Here is a 19,541-nt window from a genome sequence, read left to right on the forward strand (position 1 = left end):
GCAATTACATCTGTGGTTATCTCCCATTATCTATCTACTGATTGTTTTCCTGAAGTTGCTCCCAAACTGCTCATAACTTCCGCGTCAAGGATACAGCAGTCATTTAGACTTTCCACGATATTGCTCTTTCAGCGCAGGAACATTCCCCTCTTTCCCATTATGTTACGTTTTGGTTCTCATTGGTGCAATAACAAAAAACTAAGAGTCTGCCAGAACCATTAAACTTGATGACGGCGTCAGCCCCATGTCTAATCTGCTTGAAATAGAAACAAATCAGTAGAACTGGTTAGTTACGGTTTACAGGCCTCTTAAAATCAGTGAAGAAAATACCAACACTGATGTTTTTAGCTTATCACTGCACTTTATTGAGGGCAACACGGATCATTTCGCATCAAAACGCAACCAAACCTTTGATCCAAAAGCACATCTTTACCGAGTGTTGTGATCTAACCTTCATTAGCATTAACAGAACTTAAGTACAGAAATACTGTACTGTTAAATGTAAGAAATGAGCATGACATTAAGGGCCATTTGTCTTAAAGACGGGTAAGGCTGAAAGTATAAGGCCATAATTCTGACTGCTACTCCGCTCTATCAGTGTCAAACGAGCTAGTGTCAGGATCATCTCCTTCCCAGGAGGCGACCGATCTATGACAGCAAATACAACCAAATTAATCCAGAACATCAAGATAACAATGGGGAACTCAAAATACATCAACAAGGGGGACCACTATTTAAGACCCTGTGTGACAGTCAGTATACAGAAATTCAGTAATTCATAATTTTCTGATATCAAGGGTTCTAATAAATTCTTCCGAGAACCCAAAGGAAATACGGGTTCTAAGGTCAAATATTTAAATGTTTCCTCTCGACCAATGAAATCTGATCACATCGGAAACAAGGGACACAACGTATTCTGGCTCCCTTACAGTGACTTCTTAACAATGCAATGTCCTCAAATAGAAAAATAATAATGATAATAAATCTATTCTTAATGCAGCTAAATCCCAATATGCCTTGATCCTGCTGACCTGCTCTCCTGGTAACGTGAACAATGAAGTCAGAGAAAGATGGAAACATGTGAAAGTTTTTGGTTATTAAAGTGCTCTGACACTCCAGTTAGCAGCAGTGTGTTTATACGTTTAATGTGGTTACGCACATTTACAGTTCAACAATGTAAAAATCACCCATTTGACAACCAAAAAACAAAAAGATCCTTCTAATTCAAATCAAAAAGGCAGAAAAACTTTCTACTTCTCTCAGTAGTTACTTCAACTTGCTCTCTAGTTATCTCACAATTTTTCTCAGTTGTTGAATTTCTAGAGTAACGACCACAAAATAATAAAAAAACAAAGAAAATAGTAAAATATCATGCAGAATAGCATCCATACTCTACTTTACATACATACAAAATAACCGTTTTCTTCTCTTTTCAAGAATAGACTCTGTAAACACTGCTTTAGGTCCTTTAGGTATAGTTTTTCAATGTTTCTGTAGAAAAAAGTCCAAGGCTCTCGCTCTGGCACCTGGAGATTATTTTTTTCCTTGCACTCCTCAACCCCCTTAACTTTTATACCATCTCTCCATTTTTCTACCTGTCCCATGTTGAACACATGAAAAGAGAAGAAGTTAGAAGAACTAAGTGGAAGCTCTAGAGTGGTGATGTTTTATGTGGTACTTTTGAAAACGTGAAGGACTTTTTAAAGCGCCCACATGGACCTTACCTAGATATAAAATGTGTGTATATATATGATAATTAATTGGGGCTTCAGCTGAAAACAGTAGACAAGGCTAGGTCTGCATATAGATAAGGCATAGCGGGTAGAGTATGGGAAGGTTTGGATGAGAGGTCCACAAGACGGGAAGGATTTGAGCCTTTTTAGAACATATTCAGAAATGGGAGCGAGGGTAGCATTGGGCTAAGATTTTCGTTTCAGGTAGTGAAGGATTACGGATGTGACTCAGAGTCCTTGGAGGAACTCCTGCAGCTGCCTGACGAGCTCCGTGTCGACGGACTCCATCAGGACGCCGAAGCCTTGGTCTCCCAGCAGGGCCTGCTGCGCTTTGAGCTTCTCATAGACAAACTGCTGGAGAGAAACACTGTGCACGGGGTCCTCAAGGGCCAACTGCGGTGGAACAAAGAGAAGGGAGAATGGAAATGTTACAGATAGGCTACCAGCAAGTCAGCCTTTTGAGAGAGAGGAAGAGCATCGATGGGTTTACCAATCAGAAAAACTCTACGGACAGTAAAAGAGCCGTTCACATTCTTCCACACACCATCTTAACAAAAAAGACCATTGAAGTAACCCCATACCTGGAAATAAACCTGATGATTTCATTCATTCATGGTTCGCTTTTCATTCTCATTCTCTCAAGAGCAAACAGTGATATTCAGTCTTGTGGAATCAAAGCGTCCGCACTGCCCCGGCTGATTTCTATTATTTCATTCTTGATTTGCACCATCTCATTCATGCAGAGGACTCAAGCCTGCTCTTGGATGGGTCATTATGAGCTTTCATATTTGATTTCCAAGCATTCCCGGTTTCATTGTCGAGTTGCCGATATCTTTTTATGATTCCGAGCACTTCACATTGAAACTTGAGGAGTTATTCGGTCTATTGTAATAATCTTGGTTCTGATGGACCCCAGCTTTCATCTTTTTTTACAAACCCCAAATACAACCGCTACAGTAGATGCCTGTTTTAATACTGGTGGTTCAACCGGCACAAGGGTAAGTACCACAAATGACACTTTTAAGAGAAAAAAGAATACTGATACTCAGAAAAATATAATCTAAAGGTATCCCAAATAAAAATGAACTGCTTATCGAAATGGCAAAATCCCCGGTTTCCATTGACATCTGAAAAAAAACGTGACTCAGACATGTTATCAATTCCATCTTTGACTTGTGTTGGAGAAAATCCCGCCGCATACCAGCTGCTGCATTCATCTCGAGCAGGAGACGGCACGGGAAGGCAAACATTTCTCCAGTCAGGCATCCTTTGCAAACAACCTGACACAAGGGTAGTGGCGAAAGCCTGAAGGCCTGCATCGCAAATACATTAGAGGGAAATACATATCAAGTCAAAACTTTTCCAAACTATAGTCACCTTTTAAAACTATTTGTTTGGTGACAATACATTTCACGCTAAGAGCTTTTAAAATGATATTTGTGTTGTGTGTACTTGTGGCCTGCTGCCTTAGATTTCCCCGTAGATAAATTATCGTTATCATACGATGTCCCTTTACCCTCCTTCGACAATCTTTTCAAGTATAAGTGAAGTGAACTGCATGACTGACATAATCTCTTTTTTTAAATTTACATCAACTTGACATTCGGGGAGCAAAGTAATGCATTCAATCACATCGCTCCAAAAGAGGCTTAAATAAAGATTACAATCGAAAACATGGCTCCTTTGGGAAGCACAATGTTGTCATGACTACTTCTGGGTTCTTGATAATCACTGGAAAGAATACTTGTCATGCTAATTAGTTCGTTGTCGCTACTGAGAAAATAAACTCAAGTCATGAATGGTTTTTGGAAAGGAGCCTTACGAAAAAGCTGCTTCTAACCTGCGTAATTACCTTCAGTGTCAAGGACCTGCTAATGTGTGTGTGTGTGTGTAGGGGGGGGGGGGTCTTTTTATATTTTACCTGCAATCCTCTTGAGTATTTAATCTAACAGTGAAAAGTGATGATACATTCAAATAAAAATATTAGATCATGGTTTTTCCCAGTTTTTCCCATTTCCTGGTCAGGAAATGAAAGGCAACAAGCTGTCCAATTAAAGGAGACATTATAGCATACACTCAGATGATGACAAAAATGAATGAGCACCGACAAGAATGTTTTGGTAAATTAAAAAGAATAAAAGGTTGCAAATGTGCAGCAGATGTGGAGACAGGTTAATTGACAGCAGAATAAAAACAGGATGTTATTGGTAGACAAGAACTTAAAGTAGTCTTTGGATAAATAAAATATTCTGAGTATCCCTGCTGTGCTGGGACAAAAGAACACAGCAGTGGAGAAACGGCCAACAAGAACAATGAGCTTAATCAACTGTTGGGACGCACAAATGCAAATGAGTGGAGCGGAGAACAAAGGAGGCATGTTGCAAGATGGGGCTCGATGAGTCACGATGACGTCATAGTCGAGAGCACCAAAAAGAAAAGCCTGCCGAAAGCGAGATGGTGTGGGATGGAGAGCGAGCAGGCAATGAGAGATGAGGAGAGACGGGAGTGGGCAGCATGAGAGGATGCAAAGATGAAGAAAGACAGATGAAATGACAAGAACCATAAAAGCCTTCATCCATCAGGCAGTCCCTGAACTGTTGCTGCCACTTTTCCAAAAAGAACCAAGAGCCCAGCACCATTACGGTCTAAACCTCAGTGGTGGATAAGTTCTGTTTTTTTACATATAGCTTTATTAGAACTTAATTTTGCTCTTTTACTGTAAATTCCTCTGTTCGGATCGTTCTCTACAAACAGAATCACTCTCAGAATCAGCTTTGTTGGCTCATTTAAGATGAGTTTACACACAGCGCAAGGTTTGAGAACACAAAAAAGTGATGAAAATGACCAAAGCTCTTCATCTAAAAGCTTCTCTCGTCCACCGAAAACCACATTTGTTGTCAAACAGTCAAGCCAAACCGCTAACTGGAGTTAATGATGAAACCACCTCGACATTCCCAGCGTTTATCTCATATCCTCTCATATTCCGTTGTGCCTGGCTTCGAACTCCAAACACAAAAATACAGTACAGGCCTGTGTGTGTGTGTGTGTGTGTGTGTGTGTGTGCTCACATTCAAAGCATGATGCAATGAGCTGTAGGGCTGTATGATTGTAAATTAAGAACTGGATTATGAAGAGGATGCTAACGCTGTGGGGTGCAGCGGATTTACACGGCAGGAAGATGTCCTTGTCATCAGCTAATCTATGACACATTAGCTCCAGGCCTCGCTGGCCAGTTGCCCCCGGCAAATGCAAAATAGACCCACAAGCTGCTCTCAAGCGGTAAAATTCAACTCCAGTTATTACATTGTTTGAGACAAGTGATTCTCAACACAAGCTATGGATGCGCAATTATTTAAACATGAATGCTAGAAGATGAAGATTTTTGTTGTGAAGACTACGACAAGCTACTGGAAGGTGATGGCAGAACTCAAAGTGAGCTCAGGAAAAATCAAAAAAGAAAACAGCTTTTCAATTCGTGATTTGGTAAAGGTGCATGAAAAATGTGCTTCTTGCTTTATTTCAGGTGGTGTTTTACTGTTTCCCCGAGCTTTCGTTATATTTATGTCGGTTTAGACTAGGATGGGAACCTTTCTGACTCAAAACTAAATAATGCAACTTTCAATGGAGACACTGACAATGCAAAGCTTTAAGTCTGAACTGTATGAAACGCATAGCTGTGCAATCAATACGTGTTCATTTCATGCATCTGTCCTTTTTCTGCCGCCTCTTGCTGCTGTCGAGAGGCAGGAGCCGCACATGGCCGACACCGAGACGCACAAATACGAGCAAATCCCCAGACATTGGTAATTTAGAGACACCGATTCATCTCTGTGGTGTGTTCCCAGACTGCAACCCATGAGCTGTCCATCACAAGATTTACACTTTATACCTTTGGACTTCTTACAGAATTAAAAGCACTTCAACAACATCCAAAGCACCAATCAAATGTGATCAATAATATTTGAAAGAGTGAGAATAGGGCTGTCTTGGATTCTATTTATGTTCTGTAAATGGACTTGTCTTTCCTGTGACATAGGATTTAATCAATACCTTAATTGAAATACCCTGTACCCTATAAAACCTGCTGCTGTCACACACATGGTTACTATGGTGACCAAACTGTAAATTCCCCTGAGAAATTTGTTCAGATTGGGTTTTTCAAAGGCTCTTTTAAGTTTGATTTGAGAGACTAATTCTCTTTAATATCTAATGTTACATAGGTGCATTCAATCGTAATTTACACACAAAACTGCCACAGATTAAGAGCATCCTGAAAACATTGCTATCAAATGTATTATATGTATTGTTCTTTTAAGAATTCAAAAAGGCATGACACCTACAAATACAATTAAAAAAAAAAGATGGTAAAGATTGCCACAGAATGCATGAGTTTAGCATTTGGGCCTCCTTTCTTTATACAGTATAATTCGACACAGATCAAGTTGGCAGCAGGTCCTGTTCCGAATCATCCACCCCAGCATGCTAATTGTAAATACGTCGGTATGATGCACAGGAGGTAATGGAAAATGAGAGGCAAAAATAAACAAGTGTGTTTTCTCACATCACATCATAATACATACTGCATGTTTCAGGATGAAGGTGATTATATAAGCGCACTGGATATACAGTGCTGTGAGTTAATTATTTGAGATTTATTTGGGACAGGTCATTGAAGGCCAGATATCCAAGAGAACAGTTTTATGTTGCAAAGGATGGACAGCAATGATGTAACAGGAGAGTAAACGGAGCATGTTACTATGAGAGGGGAGATAAAGATGAGGCAAAATAAATATAGAGTAAAAGTGTCATTCACTCGGATCCAGAAAAGAACAGTGTCTTGATAATAATGGAGATAACATGAGCAAACTAGAAAAGCACTCAGAGAGCACAGACCTCCGCCATGCAGCTCATTCCCCTCCTAATTGGATTTACACCGTCCGGATGGTGATCTGGATCATCATCAAAAGGTTCTCAATCGTTCTGGGTATCTTTATACACCAACCATGAAAATAAAAATGGAATCAGAGTTTGTGTATTTTGGGGTTTTCGATGTTAAAAAATATACTTTCCTGACCTCATTCTGGATCAGATCCAGAAGATGTGTTGCATGATAGTGTAAATCAGACCTCTTTATGACTGATTTTTGGTGAGTGCATATGATTTCTCAATGGATTTTTGAGAAAGCCTCCATTATAATTAAATGGGAAAATTCAGATTCTTTGTTGTTGTTTCCAGATGGGTATCAGGCTCGCTCTCAATTTAATGGGATCTACTCTAAATTAGACAAGGACCCATTTTTAATTTATTTTTTCATCAAGATCCATCCAGCAGTTTTTCCGTAATGCTGCTATCAAACAGAGATAGGCAGGCAAACAAACGGCGACAAAAACAACCTCCTTGGTGGAGGTAATTACGAATGGAAGGAAATAAGCAAGGCGCATGTATTAGAAAGTCAGCCTGATGGCACACAAACCAAATATTCAAGTCAGGGCAGAAGAAAAGGAGTGATGGTGAGAGGAAAGCATGGAGGGAGAGTGGCGTGCCGCCTGCTGAGGCTGAGTGATAAAGAAGCACTGGTCTTCACACCTCGAAAATCGATGAACGAGAGGCGGAATGAAAAGGAGAGAGAGAGAGACAAATTACATGGAATGACATGGAAAGGCTTCGGCAGTTACCCGGTGAGCAGATGAGAAACGAGAGCAACAAAAATGAAACCGAGAAGAAGGGGAGCTCCACTGAGTTGTGTGTGTGTGTATCGAGAGATCTAAGATAACAAGATTTAGATTTATCTCTATCCACTGAATGCTGAGAAACAGGCACCACTGAGGCATTCTCTACCTGATGCAGCTCTTGATGGCCAACACAAAAGAAGCTGAGATGATTTAGCATTCAGGTGGAGAGCCATCCATTTCCAACATTGTGCTGCCCACCATACACTCTACGTACCGTAGAGCATCGTGTTTGGAGGATCTCTTACCCTGGTTCGAGTCATTCTCTCTCCCCCTCATAAAAATGCAGTCTCTCAAACACAAAAGTATGCCGAGTCACGATTAAACAGCCAACACACCCTGGGACCATCCTGGGTGCGTGCTGAGATCAGAATCTTGTATGAAGTTCACTCTGCAAAAGTACAGCACTAAACCAAAATACATTCAGGAGAGAAAGAGGATGATTCATTGACTCAATCACTATGATAGGAGAGAGGAAGGGGGGGGGGGGGGGGGAACCAGTACTACAATTCAATTACTGGTAAGTACTGTACTTAAAACTCCGGCACAGGGAACCACTCAGAAGTAAAGGCGCTGCATGTCACTGGTAACCAATTTCTATATCAGCCACTCAGTATCAGCCGCTACCGAGAGAAAAAAATATTGATGACACTTAAAGATTTCAGTTGGCTTATCACTTGTCAAATTGCGAGGTGCTAATGTTACGGCTCCCTATGAACACACAAGAATCCATATTTCAACAGGGCAGGAAAAGCGCGACCTTTACAATAAAGGTGTTTATGTTCTGGCACATTGATGTATGCAAGCCCTTTGGTGGGGCCACTGGAAAAACGCCAATGACTGCAGTGGTCAATGAACACTACAAAAGATAATCTAATTATACATTATAGGAAGAAAATATTGTTAAAATTATTCAGAAGTACTCCTAGAGGCCTAAATAAATGAACGGGGCTCCGGCGTATGATTAAATTACCGTCAGCAGCATTAAGCGCATGATTCGTTACAAAGATTTGATCATATTAGCTATAAAACCAGAGAAAATGGTAACCAAAGATACAACTTATAACATTTTTGAGTCTGTGATGATTTAAATTATTGTAATATAAACTAATTCGGATACTCAATAGTGCTTTGGGCACATTTTATTTCGTGTTTGCCTGTGCACAAGTCCTCCAAGCGTGATTCACAATATTGGAAAGGATTGTGTTTTTCCATTAACAAAGACAGGCAGAACACTTCAAGTGATTTTATAGGTCGACATCCTGATGAAATGTCCAATTTAATCAATTAAGTCAGGATTCCTAATGACCAATCAATGGCTGAGCTCATCAGGTCATGGGGAAGTGGTTTCAATGTGGGCTCATTGTCTCGGTAACTTGTCCCTTACCAGCAAAAGGTGAAATTAGAAAACATTTATTTTTATGCGTTCCCCTTCTCCTAAACCGAAAAGGTAAATAAAATAAATGCCTGCATTACTTAAAACCCCTAAAATTAAACAGTCTGATTGAATTAAAAACCCAAAATATCCTTAGGGGAAAGACAACCTGTTATTCATTATCTATTATTAACTTTGAGCGTCTTGATTTTCCATCTTCTTATTGCGGGACTTCTCTTCAGCAGACGCCAATCATGTTTGTTATAACACATCGGCAGTAAAGGTTTTCTTTACTTTAGCGGAGATTTAGTACTCAGGTACTGCACAGCTGCAAATATTGTCTTTATAATGGCAATTAATATTTGAATAAATAATGAAATGAGCAGTCATTCTAATTACTGACTGAAGCTAATTAAAGTCTGACTGAAAATGATCAGCCTGTCTGCAGAACATGCGGAGAGAAACTCATCGCAAATTTGGCGTGAGTCAATCCTTAATAGCAAATTAACCTTTAGCTCAATGAATGAAGTGGGGAATTATAAAGCGTTGAACATGTATCTATTTCGTTAATTTCTTATAAATAATGTAAGTGTAAGCTTTAAGTACCTACTCGCACTAAAAGCACCCAAGAAGAAATTAACATTATAGTTTACTCCACCTCTGGAAAAAAATAATATGTTAGCCTTAACGGGACATTTTACAGGACAATTCTAGTGTTATTGATTGCGTCTGTGTCTTTTCTGCTATGACATGTCACATCATGCTTTTTAAAACATGGGAATGAAACATTGAATTGCAATGCAACAGTTGGAAAAGCTTCCTTTTTCTGTGCACATAAGGTGCAATTTATCTGTAGACTTGGCTCCAACTCTGGCATTGAAAAATACTTTCTGAAAATAACATCTGGGAAATTAAATCTCTCTCTCTAAAGCTAGCTTTATATCCTAATATCCCAGACAGAAACGTCCAAATCAATGCATGTCCTAGTGTGCACAACTTCTCCGACAAGCATGCTATAGCCAGTGTAGTAAACATATATTTACGGTAATTCAAGTGGATCATTGCAACATATTTGCAATGCTGCCAATCTAAGAACCTGCAACCCCCAATAGGTAATGGACAAATGTGTGCAAATCTGAGGAGAGACACTGATAGAAACTAATTTTGATAGCTCTGTGCGCCGTAGGCAGAACAAAGGCGAATCTTTACATCTTGTGCTGCAAAATAACAGTGTCATGGAGGTCTGTTATTCAACAAAACCAAATTATGCTGACGCTGATGGTCGCCGTGAGACCAGGAGCAATAATAAAGCAAGAATGGCAAGTCTTCATTGCTAATGCTTTGCGTGGCCCAGAGTGAATTGATAACATACTGAAACTCATTTCCTATGAATTCATACCTCTAGGGGACCTCTGCCAGTTGATTGTTCATTAGAATGGAAATAACAAAAAAACAAAAACACGTTGAATGAAGAAAACATTTTCATGATTAATCAGTGACTCGTCATAGCATCACAAATTCAATGCAATGAAGACCACTGGGTAATAATGTAAGTTTTTATTCCCTGCTTTTCTTAAAAATTAAAACATACACATTTAACCAAATTGTTGTTTTAGGCCCAGGAAATAACATTTTACTCCTAAACTACACAAAATAGTGAAAATGATCAGACAATTTAATTAAATGTTTCTTCTAACTCAAAGCAATGCCAGAGACGGATTCTTTATCTTCCTCTTCTCAACTTGTCACACTCCAATTTGGGTCTTCCTTAGATCAAGTGCAATTCTTGATTCTTCTCATAACTGTATTTAGACTAGATTATACCGCTTTTTCCACTGTAACGCAAAGCTTTGCGTGTACTGTGTCTTTCTACCTGGAGAAGCCTTTTGCAAATAATAGAATATCTTCACTTGGATTGCAAATGATCTGTGAGAATCAGAATCAGAATCAGAATCAGAAGTGGTTTATTGCCATTGTCAGTGAGGGTTCACAGACTAGGAACGTTGCTCGGTGAAGTCGTGCTACAACTAACATTAAGGACAAAATACAAAGACCATACAGGTACAGACATCAACAGCAGCCGGAGTGGTTACACAGATGTGTACTAGCAGCAGTAGACGGTTCTATTCATGGAATATTTCATACAGTTTAATTTTCAATTTCTGGGATATTAAAGACCCACATTATCCAGTAGACATCTACTGTTATTGATACATGGGTTTGTTCTAGTCTTTGGAGACAGAACACCATTCTATTTCACCAACTAAATGATCCTGAGTGTGTGTGTGTGTGTGATGTCTTAAATCTTGAATATTTTTTTGTAAAATTAACTGACAAACTGAAGAAGTGTGATTTATACAAGCAGACAGAATCAAGGTTTCTGAGACAACAGTGAAATATGCATTCAGCCTTTCCGCTGTACTGGACTTGGCTAAGTCACGATATTTTAAATCAAACTTGTAGATGTGGTGAAAGTTCAAGAAGCAACTTGCAATGGAGGACACGGAGCTTTGTCCAGACTTTGCCTGCCTAGTATCGCAGAATGGCGTGATAACTGCTCAGAATTCTTCCTCAATACAAACAACACAACAATTTTTATCTCAGCTTGTTGAAACTATACTATCCATACCAAATACTGGCAAAGCTGCAACGTTGACACAAAATCAACTTTACCATAAATAATAGATGAGGACAGCTGGTGCTGTATAGGAACAAGATTTATTCCTTTCCATCGGCAGTAAGCAAAACACATGGGCCCACGGATGGGAGCGCAATATGTACAGTTCAACAATACATTTAGGGGCTGACGAAGAGTAATGCTTACCATGAGGAACAGCAAAACTACATTCATATACTAACAGTCTCTTAGAGACAAACAGGCATACACCCCCAGAGCCTCTCACAGTACAGCTGCTAGGCAAGTTGCAACCTAAGTGCAGGTCCATGAAGGTTCTCTTTGTTCCAGTGATCAAAACTCCACCATATGGACTGGTCCTTCCCAGCAGACAGATCATCTGAGAAAGGTTGTGGTTCCATGTCCTCACAACTTCTGCACAACATTGTATGCAGTTAAACTTTTTAATTTCAGTGCCGTCGGTAGCTTTATCTAAGCAGCCGTCAGTCATCATTTTGCCTGTGACACTTGTACAGTGTATTGCCCTAAGTATGGGTTAACAGAAATAATAAAGGCATATGACTCATCTAAATACATGGGGGGAGAAGAGGAAGAGGAGGAAGAAGCTTTATTGTCATTATACAGTTTGTACAATACAGTTTATACAATGACAACATAAACAACAACATAAACTCATGTTTATGATGATTTCTTGTTAGTCTAATGCAGTAAAGTGACACTCTTGTATCTACTTCATATACTGGAAAGTATTTTAAGCATCAGAATGAACATAAATCAGAAACCTTTATTATTATATTGCTCATACTGCTTAACAGTATATACACTCGCACCCTTTTAGCTAGTAAGTTGAATGAAAACACAAATTATCAATGTAAATTGCTATTGTTCTTTTTGTCTTTGCAGCACTGATGCACTTATAAACCACTTAGGTACGAGCATAGTCAGCAAGAGTTTAATTTTTCTAGGGTCCAATTGCAACACATGCAATAAAATATATTTGCATCCATGAGAGACGGAAGCCGCTGCCTTCAAAGAGCTCTAACCTGGAAACATCCCTGCTGGAGGCGTTTGCTAGAAAAGAACAGTCGCTGTCGTCCCAAAGCGTGGTCTTTCATGAGATAAACCACAGGAGGCAATTAGCACCATGGCGAAAGTTCATCAAGGTCAAACTGAATATACAGTGGCAAGATAACACTAAAAATAAAGCTACAGTAAATATATTGCGTGCTGCAGAAAATCCTGTATGCAATAAAAGCTAGGAGTTCTGCTTTGAATGAACATGATATATCCTTTGTGAGGTTTCGACCAATAAGAACAAACCAGGATAAACTGCATACAGTAAAATAAAAGGAAAAAAGGGTGGAACATGCATCACATTAAACCAGGCAGTCTAGTTTCTATGTCACTGCAACAGGAAGACCCTACTTAGGCAGAAGCGCAGCACTTTTTCCATCTATAGATTTCTTCATTTCACCCAACTCAAGCGCTAATCTTGATACCTGTGTCCGATTGGCAATGCAGCAGGCCCTGACATTTCACCTGGCAAATGGTGGACATGCAGTATGTATAGCAGCCTCAGGTGAGAGTTGGATGAGCAAATGACAGATGACAATAAAAAAAAAAAGAATGGGCTGAATATTTAGAAAGTGCTTATTGGCTCTTTCTGCCTGTAAACATACACATTTTATATACATAAATGCTTTTACACGGTCATGAATGGGCCTGCCAGGAAGAGAAGCCTTCAACCGCCACACTGGAGACAGGAAATATTCAGAAATTCCCCGAGTTTCTTTCCTCATTAACTTTACTCTCAAACTGAAAACTGTTTCGCATGGTCACACTCGTCACAGGCACACATGCATTCAAGCACGTCCACAAATACATACACCCACACGCATTAAGAAGCGGAGAGAGGCGAGACTTAAAGTCTGCTCTTTTCTATTCCCCGGAGCAAAAAGTCAGGGCCTGGGCTGAGGTGATAAGTGCACTGGGATACTGCCAAGCAAACACACACATTCTCACACACAGAGGAAAATGTCACCCTAGAAAATAAATGCAACTGTATTCCTACATCTACAAACACCAATGAAATGTAATTTGCGTAAATCTTTAATTTTGCCTGAGTACTCATTTGCATTATATTGTGTAAACACACATACACCAACATCATCACTGAACAGTGTTTTCCAAATGAAGCAGTGTTACAACTTCTGAGCCTGCACAGCATGACAGAGCAGCAGAAGAAGACATCCTCATGCATACACGCATTACCATACGCCCTACCTGAGGGGCATTTTATAGACACTCAACATTCAGCTTACCGAAAGTGACTCGAAGAATGCAACACTAACACGTGTTGCTCCAGAGGCTGTACTGGCTATGTTGCATGTGCATGAAAACTCACTGCCATTAATTATATGAAGTGACAGTGGCTAGTTTTTCTTAAAGGTCCCATATTATAAAAAACTCACTTTTCCCGTGTTTCTACACTATTATGGTGTTTTTGGGTCCTTATCAACCCCAAAACAGCAAAATAAACCATCCAGTCAATCCCTCGTAGTTCCCAAATAAAAAGGGTATAATATGGGACCTTTAAATTGTATTAAGGTTAAGTAAAACTTGTTTCACATTATTGAAACAATTGGTGCAAAAAATTATATATATATATAACATTAAAAAAAAAGTTACGTTGTGAAATTAGATGTCTCCCGGGTGTGTGTTAACTCACCAGTTTCTTTCTCTTGTCCTGTTCAGTTGGCGGCTCCTCGTCATCACTCATCTTAGGCTCCTCAAAATTGCTTATCAGCATGCAGCTGAAAACACACAAGAAAAAAATAAATTAATAACCACATATAAACTTGCACAGGAGACAAAGCGCAAAAGGGCAGATGGAATTACAATCCAAACCTTGGTGCTCTGTCTCCATATAGTCTTTTATTTTTTCCTTTGTCCTTGTTGTTCAACAGATATTGAGAGTTGAGATAAGATCAAGAGGGAATGTTGCATTTTGTGACATTGACCAGCAGCATTTGGTAACTTGTGATCAGAATTTAACAAAATTATGTCAGAACTGACTAAGGACATACATCTCAAAAACAACTGTTGAAAGAATAGGCAGCATTTAGATAAGTAACAGCATGTCTGTAAGGAAGCTATTAGAACATTTTATCACTCACAGCCATATTATACTACTTTGTTGCTGTCATAGCCAGCTGCTTTCATTGGAAAAACACCAAATGGCAGGCACATTCAGCAACTAGCTGGGAGCATGTTGGAACATTTAGCAGCTAAAGAGCCAGACATCTCCCTCAAGAGCTGGTGACCAAAACAGAGAAGATTAATATTATACATTAATACATCAGGTGGCCACAAGTATAGGTACAAATTAATGACAATGTCACCGCTGGATGTGTTAATAATCAACTTTGCTACATGAACAGAGAATGGTGATATGTTAGCAACTTTTTTTTGTTCTTTTATTGTATGCTCATAGTAATGCTTTAATGCTTTATGCAAAATAAACACTAAAATGCAACTTTATAACTTAAAACTGCAACTAGAATGTGTTGTTTAGTTAACGGTACAGGAAACAATCAAACTTGATTTTTCTGTTGTAGTAGGCATGCAGCAGAGCTAGATTGTGATTCTACAACAATTTCAGTCCCATTTGGAATACACTTACTAACTGGGATGCTTTTTAAACGAGTGCATTATTTTGAAGCAAGGACTTTCATTCTTATTCTAAACCACACAACCGCAAGCCACTTATGACAACAGAGAAATGAAAATAAAGTATTCTGCAAAGCTTTAATGAATTCCAAATACGGGCGTTGAGATTACAATATCCACTGCTGTCCATCTCTATTGATTTAATTTACAAATGGAAAATAACACAGGAAACGAGCACCCGCAAATAGGTTTTTGTCGCTCATGAATGAAAACAGGGAAGCAGAACAACTGAAGACGTGACTAAAGAGTTAGTCTATCCTTTGTGCACAAGTTTTCAGTTCATTCACACATCTTAGTAGAGTGCAGAGTGTTTTTACCGCGACAATCTGCATGTGATTTACCATCTACCAAGACATGAGTAGCACGCCACGTGGCCAGAGAGCCAGAGGGTAGAACGCTGTGCAGATTCAGACTCAAAGGTGGTCCATGGTTGTGTCTGGGTCTCCTTTCCACAGTGAGAAAGGGCTTTTAGGCCAGCTTCACAGCCTAAAAGTTTCGCAGTAAAATGATTCCAATCCAACGATGCCATTTGGCCTTTTTAGCCAGGCTGTCATGACCATTTAGAATGGGATAGCTCTCAAATCCCATAATTAAAAAGGTTTATTCTGATATTGTAAGCAACAATTACAAATTATGCTTCAAAATAATTATCAAAAAAAAAAAAAAGAAAACTCGGGATGTGATGGAATGAACATTTGCTCACTTACTCTTTGAAGGTACCCGTATCAGGATCTTCTGTCATTACGTCATGCAACGCCTCGACACAGATGTTGATGATTCCACAGAATTTGTCCTGGATCACACTGATAACACACAGACAACACATGCTGGTTCAGATCATTTGACAGCTGTGTTGTGTGCTTGTGCATGTGATTAACATAGAGAGAAATTTACCCAAAGGAAGAAATGGTCATGGAGAACAACAATGACAGAGTGAACAGTCCAAGTCAAATCCTGGCAGAACTCTGAGTGATAAATTAACTGTCAAAACAGCATATGGCTATCCAGAGAAAAGGGCATTTAAGCCACCCATTAACTCAGCTCATAGGACACACATTCCAAACATCTTTAAGCGTCCTGCTGTTACCAGTTCACCTTCAGCTTTTAGAATTTAACACACAATCCTGCAAACACAATGAAAGCTTCAGGACCGTATGCCTCAGTAAACCAGTCAATATATTTACATATATGTCTGGAAAGAGTCATAATATAAATAGGAAAAATACTCAATCACAACATCGGGGCGCTTCACTTCAGCTAGATGCTTGATTTGGTGCTGTGACGACGTGTTGAGGCGTTACAATGGAGGGCCAGAGGTGGAACGAACGGACGCCCCATTACGCCTTCATTGCATTCAGAGAGACATTGAATGGAATGAAGGCACAACAGGCCTGGAATGAAAACTAAACGGTGCTAGTGAGTAGTGACTACACAAACGTCAGTTGGAGATGAGTCTCTCTGACTGAGACGGCCTTTGCTGACACAGTCAACAGAAGATAGCACGTCTCCACCAATACCTCACAAAAAAACAATCAAATGCATCAATATGTGGAATCTGCCAAGTCTTTTGTGAATCTGGAGTGTATATTGTACTAGATAAACGATGATGAAGAGAAGATCACCAACACTTGGGGTCTCTAAATCACCTTTTCAGGGAAGATTCAGAAATGAAAGGTGGTCAAACAAGATCAGTATCACCAATTACCGTAGGTTTGAGACCAAATGTAAAGTATGCTCACAGTCTCCACTTCTGTTCCTAAGTTATGTTGTAGAATACTTTGTGGGGTCACAGAGATCTTGACATTCCACCACCAAATTGTTATCAGCATATCTGAGACCTTGCGGAGATTTGTGCAACATTTGATTACATTCGACAGGTATTACTGAAAGATCACTTTTAAAAGAACGGAACAATTACAAATGCACTCTCAATGCCTCAGGCCACAGCTATCGGCAGGCTGGAGGCATTGGAATGAATGACAGAGAGCCACGGCATCATTTTATAAAAGCCCCAAAAGTCGTCGATGAGGTTCTACATATAAATGTATTTCTATCGCGCAGATCAATCACGTAGGATACAGATGATATTCTTGCTGTGAAATTAATCAAATGACATAAATGTACCGGTAATAGTTTTTATTCACAGGATCTACAGTCATTCTTCGAGAAAAAGACGAGAGAATGCAGGCTTGCAGAATCGGACATCTTAAACACATCCCAGAAGCATAAAGACGGGCTACAGTCATTGATGAATTATTTTTCAGTCTTTGAAACACACTGGAAAGAACGGTTGTAGTTCCCTTGCCAATCAGAATAAATAAACACGGACGGAAAAGAATAGAAACACACAGACAGCGTGTATGTGTGTGTGTGTGTGTGTGTGTGTGTGTGTGTGTGTGTGTGTGTGCGCGCGCTGAGGCATCAAAGGTTCCTCGGTTCAACTATGTGGCAGTGTAGAGTCGACGCCAGGAAATACTGCATGAACATGAACTCTGGAAACTAAATTGGAAAATCAGCACATAACGAATACGTACCCAGGCAGTTAATATAGAACCCTCTCGTTTCGTTCGAGTGGGAATCACTACTGAAGTTTCAGCTCACACTGTAAAAATTGCCCCCAAGACAGAAATAATGTTCAAGCTTAGCAACAGCGAGGGATGTAATACCTGACTGTGCTCTACAATCCCATTTTCTACACTGGGATGAGAGAATTTCTTCAATGTTGTCCAAAAAATGTATTTTAACACACGCATACACAATAAAAATATACACATACCAGTGTATATATTTATAAATATATTCCTGTATACGGTATACAATAAATAAAAATGTAACGTAATTGATCGGACAACGAATGACAGCTGTTTTTCACCTCTAAAGGAATGGAAGACTTCCATTTAGTTCTCTTTAATTTAGCAACATTTTACTATTAATATGCAGGAAGTATAAAATACATCACTGAAATAATGTCTTAACAATAGGCACAAATTGGCAGAGATGGCTGCAACTGGTTCCATGCATCGTATTAGATGCATGGAACCACATATTTAAACATATCTGTCAATTCTAAAACTATCAATCCCAACAGCTCTCCAGTGATTCCTTTATAATGGTGAACTGGCAATGCTGCTTCGTGCCTGCCATCCAAATCAACGCAAGTGGAGGCATGATCTGAAAGCAGACAGGCTAAGTGCCGAGACAAACTAGCTGCAATAAATAAAAAGGCCTCGTCAGAATCATGCGTCTGTGGGTCGCTCTCCTTCCAAAAAGAGGCTGTAGGGTGGTGCTGAGCATTGAAGGCTGCACCCACAGCGCATTGATCACAAATTGAGGAACAAGTGCCATTTTTTTCTTTTTCTTTTAAATAAGCATTTACATATTTCATCATGTTCAATTCAGTTTTTAATAGAAATGACTGGTCTATGTTAATAATCATTCTTACGGAGAAGCAGAGCCTAAAGAAAGGCGTATAAATTAGATACGTTCCAGCTAAGCCTGTCGCAAAAGGGTCCAGTCTTGAGTAACACTGATTTGGGATCTTTAGCGTACAACCAAAATACAGGAGGGATAGCCAAAAGTTTTCCAACTTTGTTATAAAAAGCACATGGAAACAGCAAGGTAAGAAATTCCCATTATGGCTAGGAATTATAATGGGATTTGTAGTGACAGTGATGTGAATGACATCCTTGTTCTTATTCCGTATTGACAGGTTCGCCATTGAAAAGCAAACTGTCACAGATGATGAACTGGTACGGCAAAATAAAAGGGCTGACTAAGAGGTTCTGATGATTTAAGCAGTCTTCTGTGACTTCCTGGCTTTGCATGTTAAATACTAAATGAATTATTAATGTACCCAGAAGTCTCATAAAGAAAGTACATTTTATGAAAGACAAACCGGATGTGAATACATTAAAAATAAAGGGAACTTGTTGGTGAACAAAAAAAAAAGGTATATCATAGATTTAATAAAAAACAATATGTAAAAAGTGATAAATTAATAGCTTTCACAAGTTGTCAAGCCATCACCATCAACATCAATTCAAAGTGAAAACAGCAAACGCGTCATGTCAATGACTAAAGAGAACAGAAAGAAGCAATCTGTCTAAATACATGCCCGTTTGCTACGCCTGTTCAAGGCGGGACTGGTGCGCATTTATCCTGCCCTGCCGTTCTGTGCAAACGTAATGAAGGCTTTGAATGTTATCCCGACTCTGAGACGGCCGTGGAGGTAGTCGCAGTGGCAAATCAGACAGTTGTATAAATACGAGGCAGAACGGCAAGACTTTGACATTTTGGAAACATACTTTGTATGCAGCAAACGCCAGAAGACGAGTAGCAAC

General features: G+C 39.4%; 1 protein-coding gene across 1 annotated transcript in view; it reads right to left on the minus strand.

The window, feature by feature from the left end:
- Positions 1-1,119: 1,119 nt before the first annotated feature.
- LOC137914467 (importin-11-like) overlaps positions 1,120-19,541 on the minus strand; it is a 59,546-nt gene continuing 41,124 nt past the window's right edge. Inside the window, exons 27-29 of the mRNA XM_068758004.1 lie at positions 15,909-16,004; positions 14,201-14,285; positions 1,120-2,126 (exon numbers count right to left, since the gene is read on the minus strand). Of these exons, the coding sequence (XP_068614105.1) occupies positions 1,962-2,126; positions 14,201-14,285; positions 15,909-16,004 (346 nt within the window). The 3' untranslated portion in view covers positions 1,120-1,961. The remainder of the gene's footprint in view (positions 2,127-14,200; positions 14,286-15,908; positions 16,005-19,541) is intronic.

Source organism: Brachionichthys hirsutus, unplaced genomic scaffold (assembly GCF_040956055.1).
Source record: "Brachionichthys hirsutus isolate HB-005 unplaced genomic scaffold, CSIRO-AGI_Bhir_v1 contig_694, whole genome shotgun sequence".
Classification (NCBI taxonomy): domain Eukaryota; kingdom Metazoa; phylum Chordata; class Actinopteri; order Lophiiformes; family Brachionichthyidae; genus Brachionichthys; species Brachionichthys hirsutus.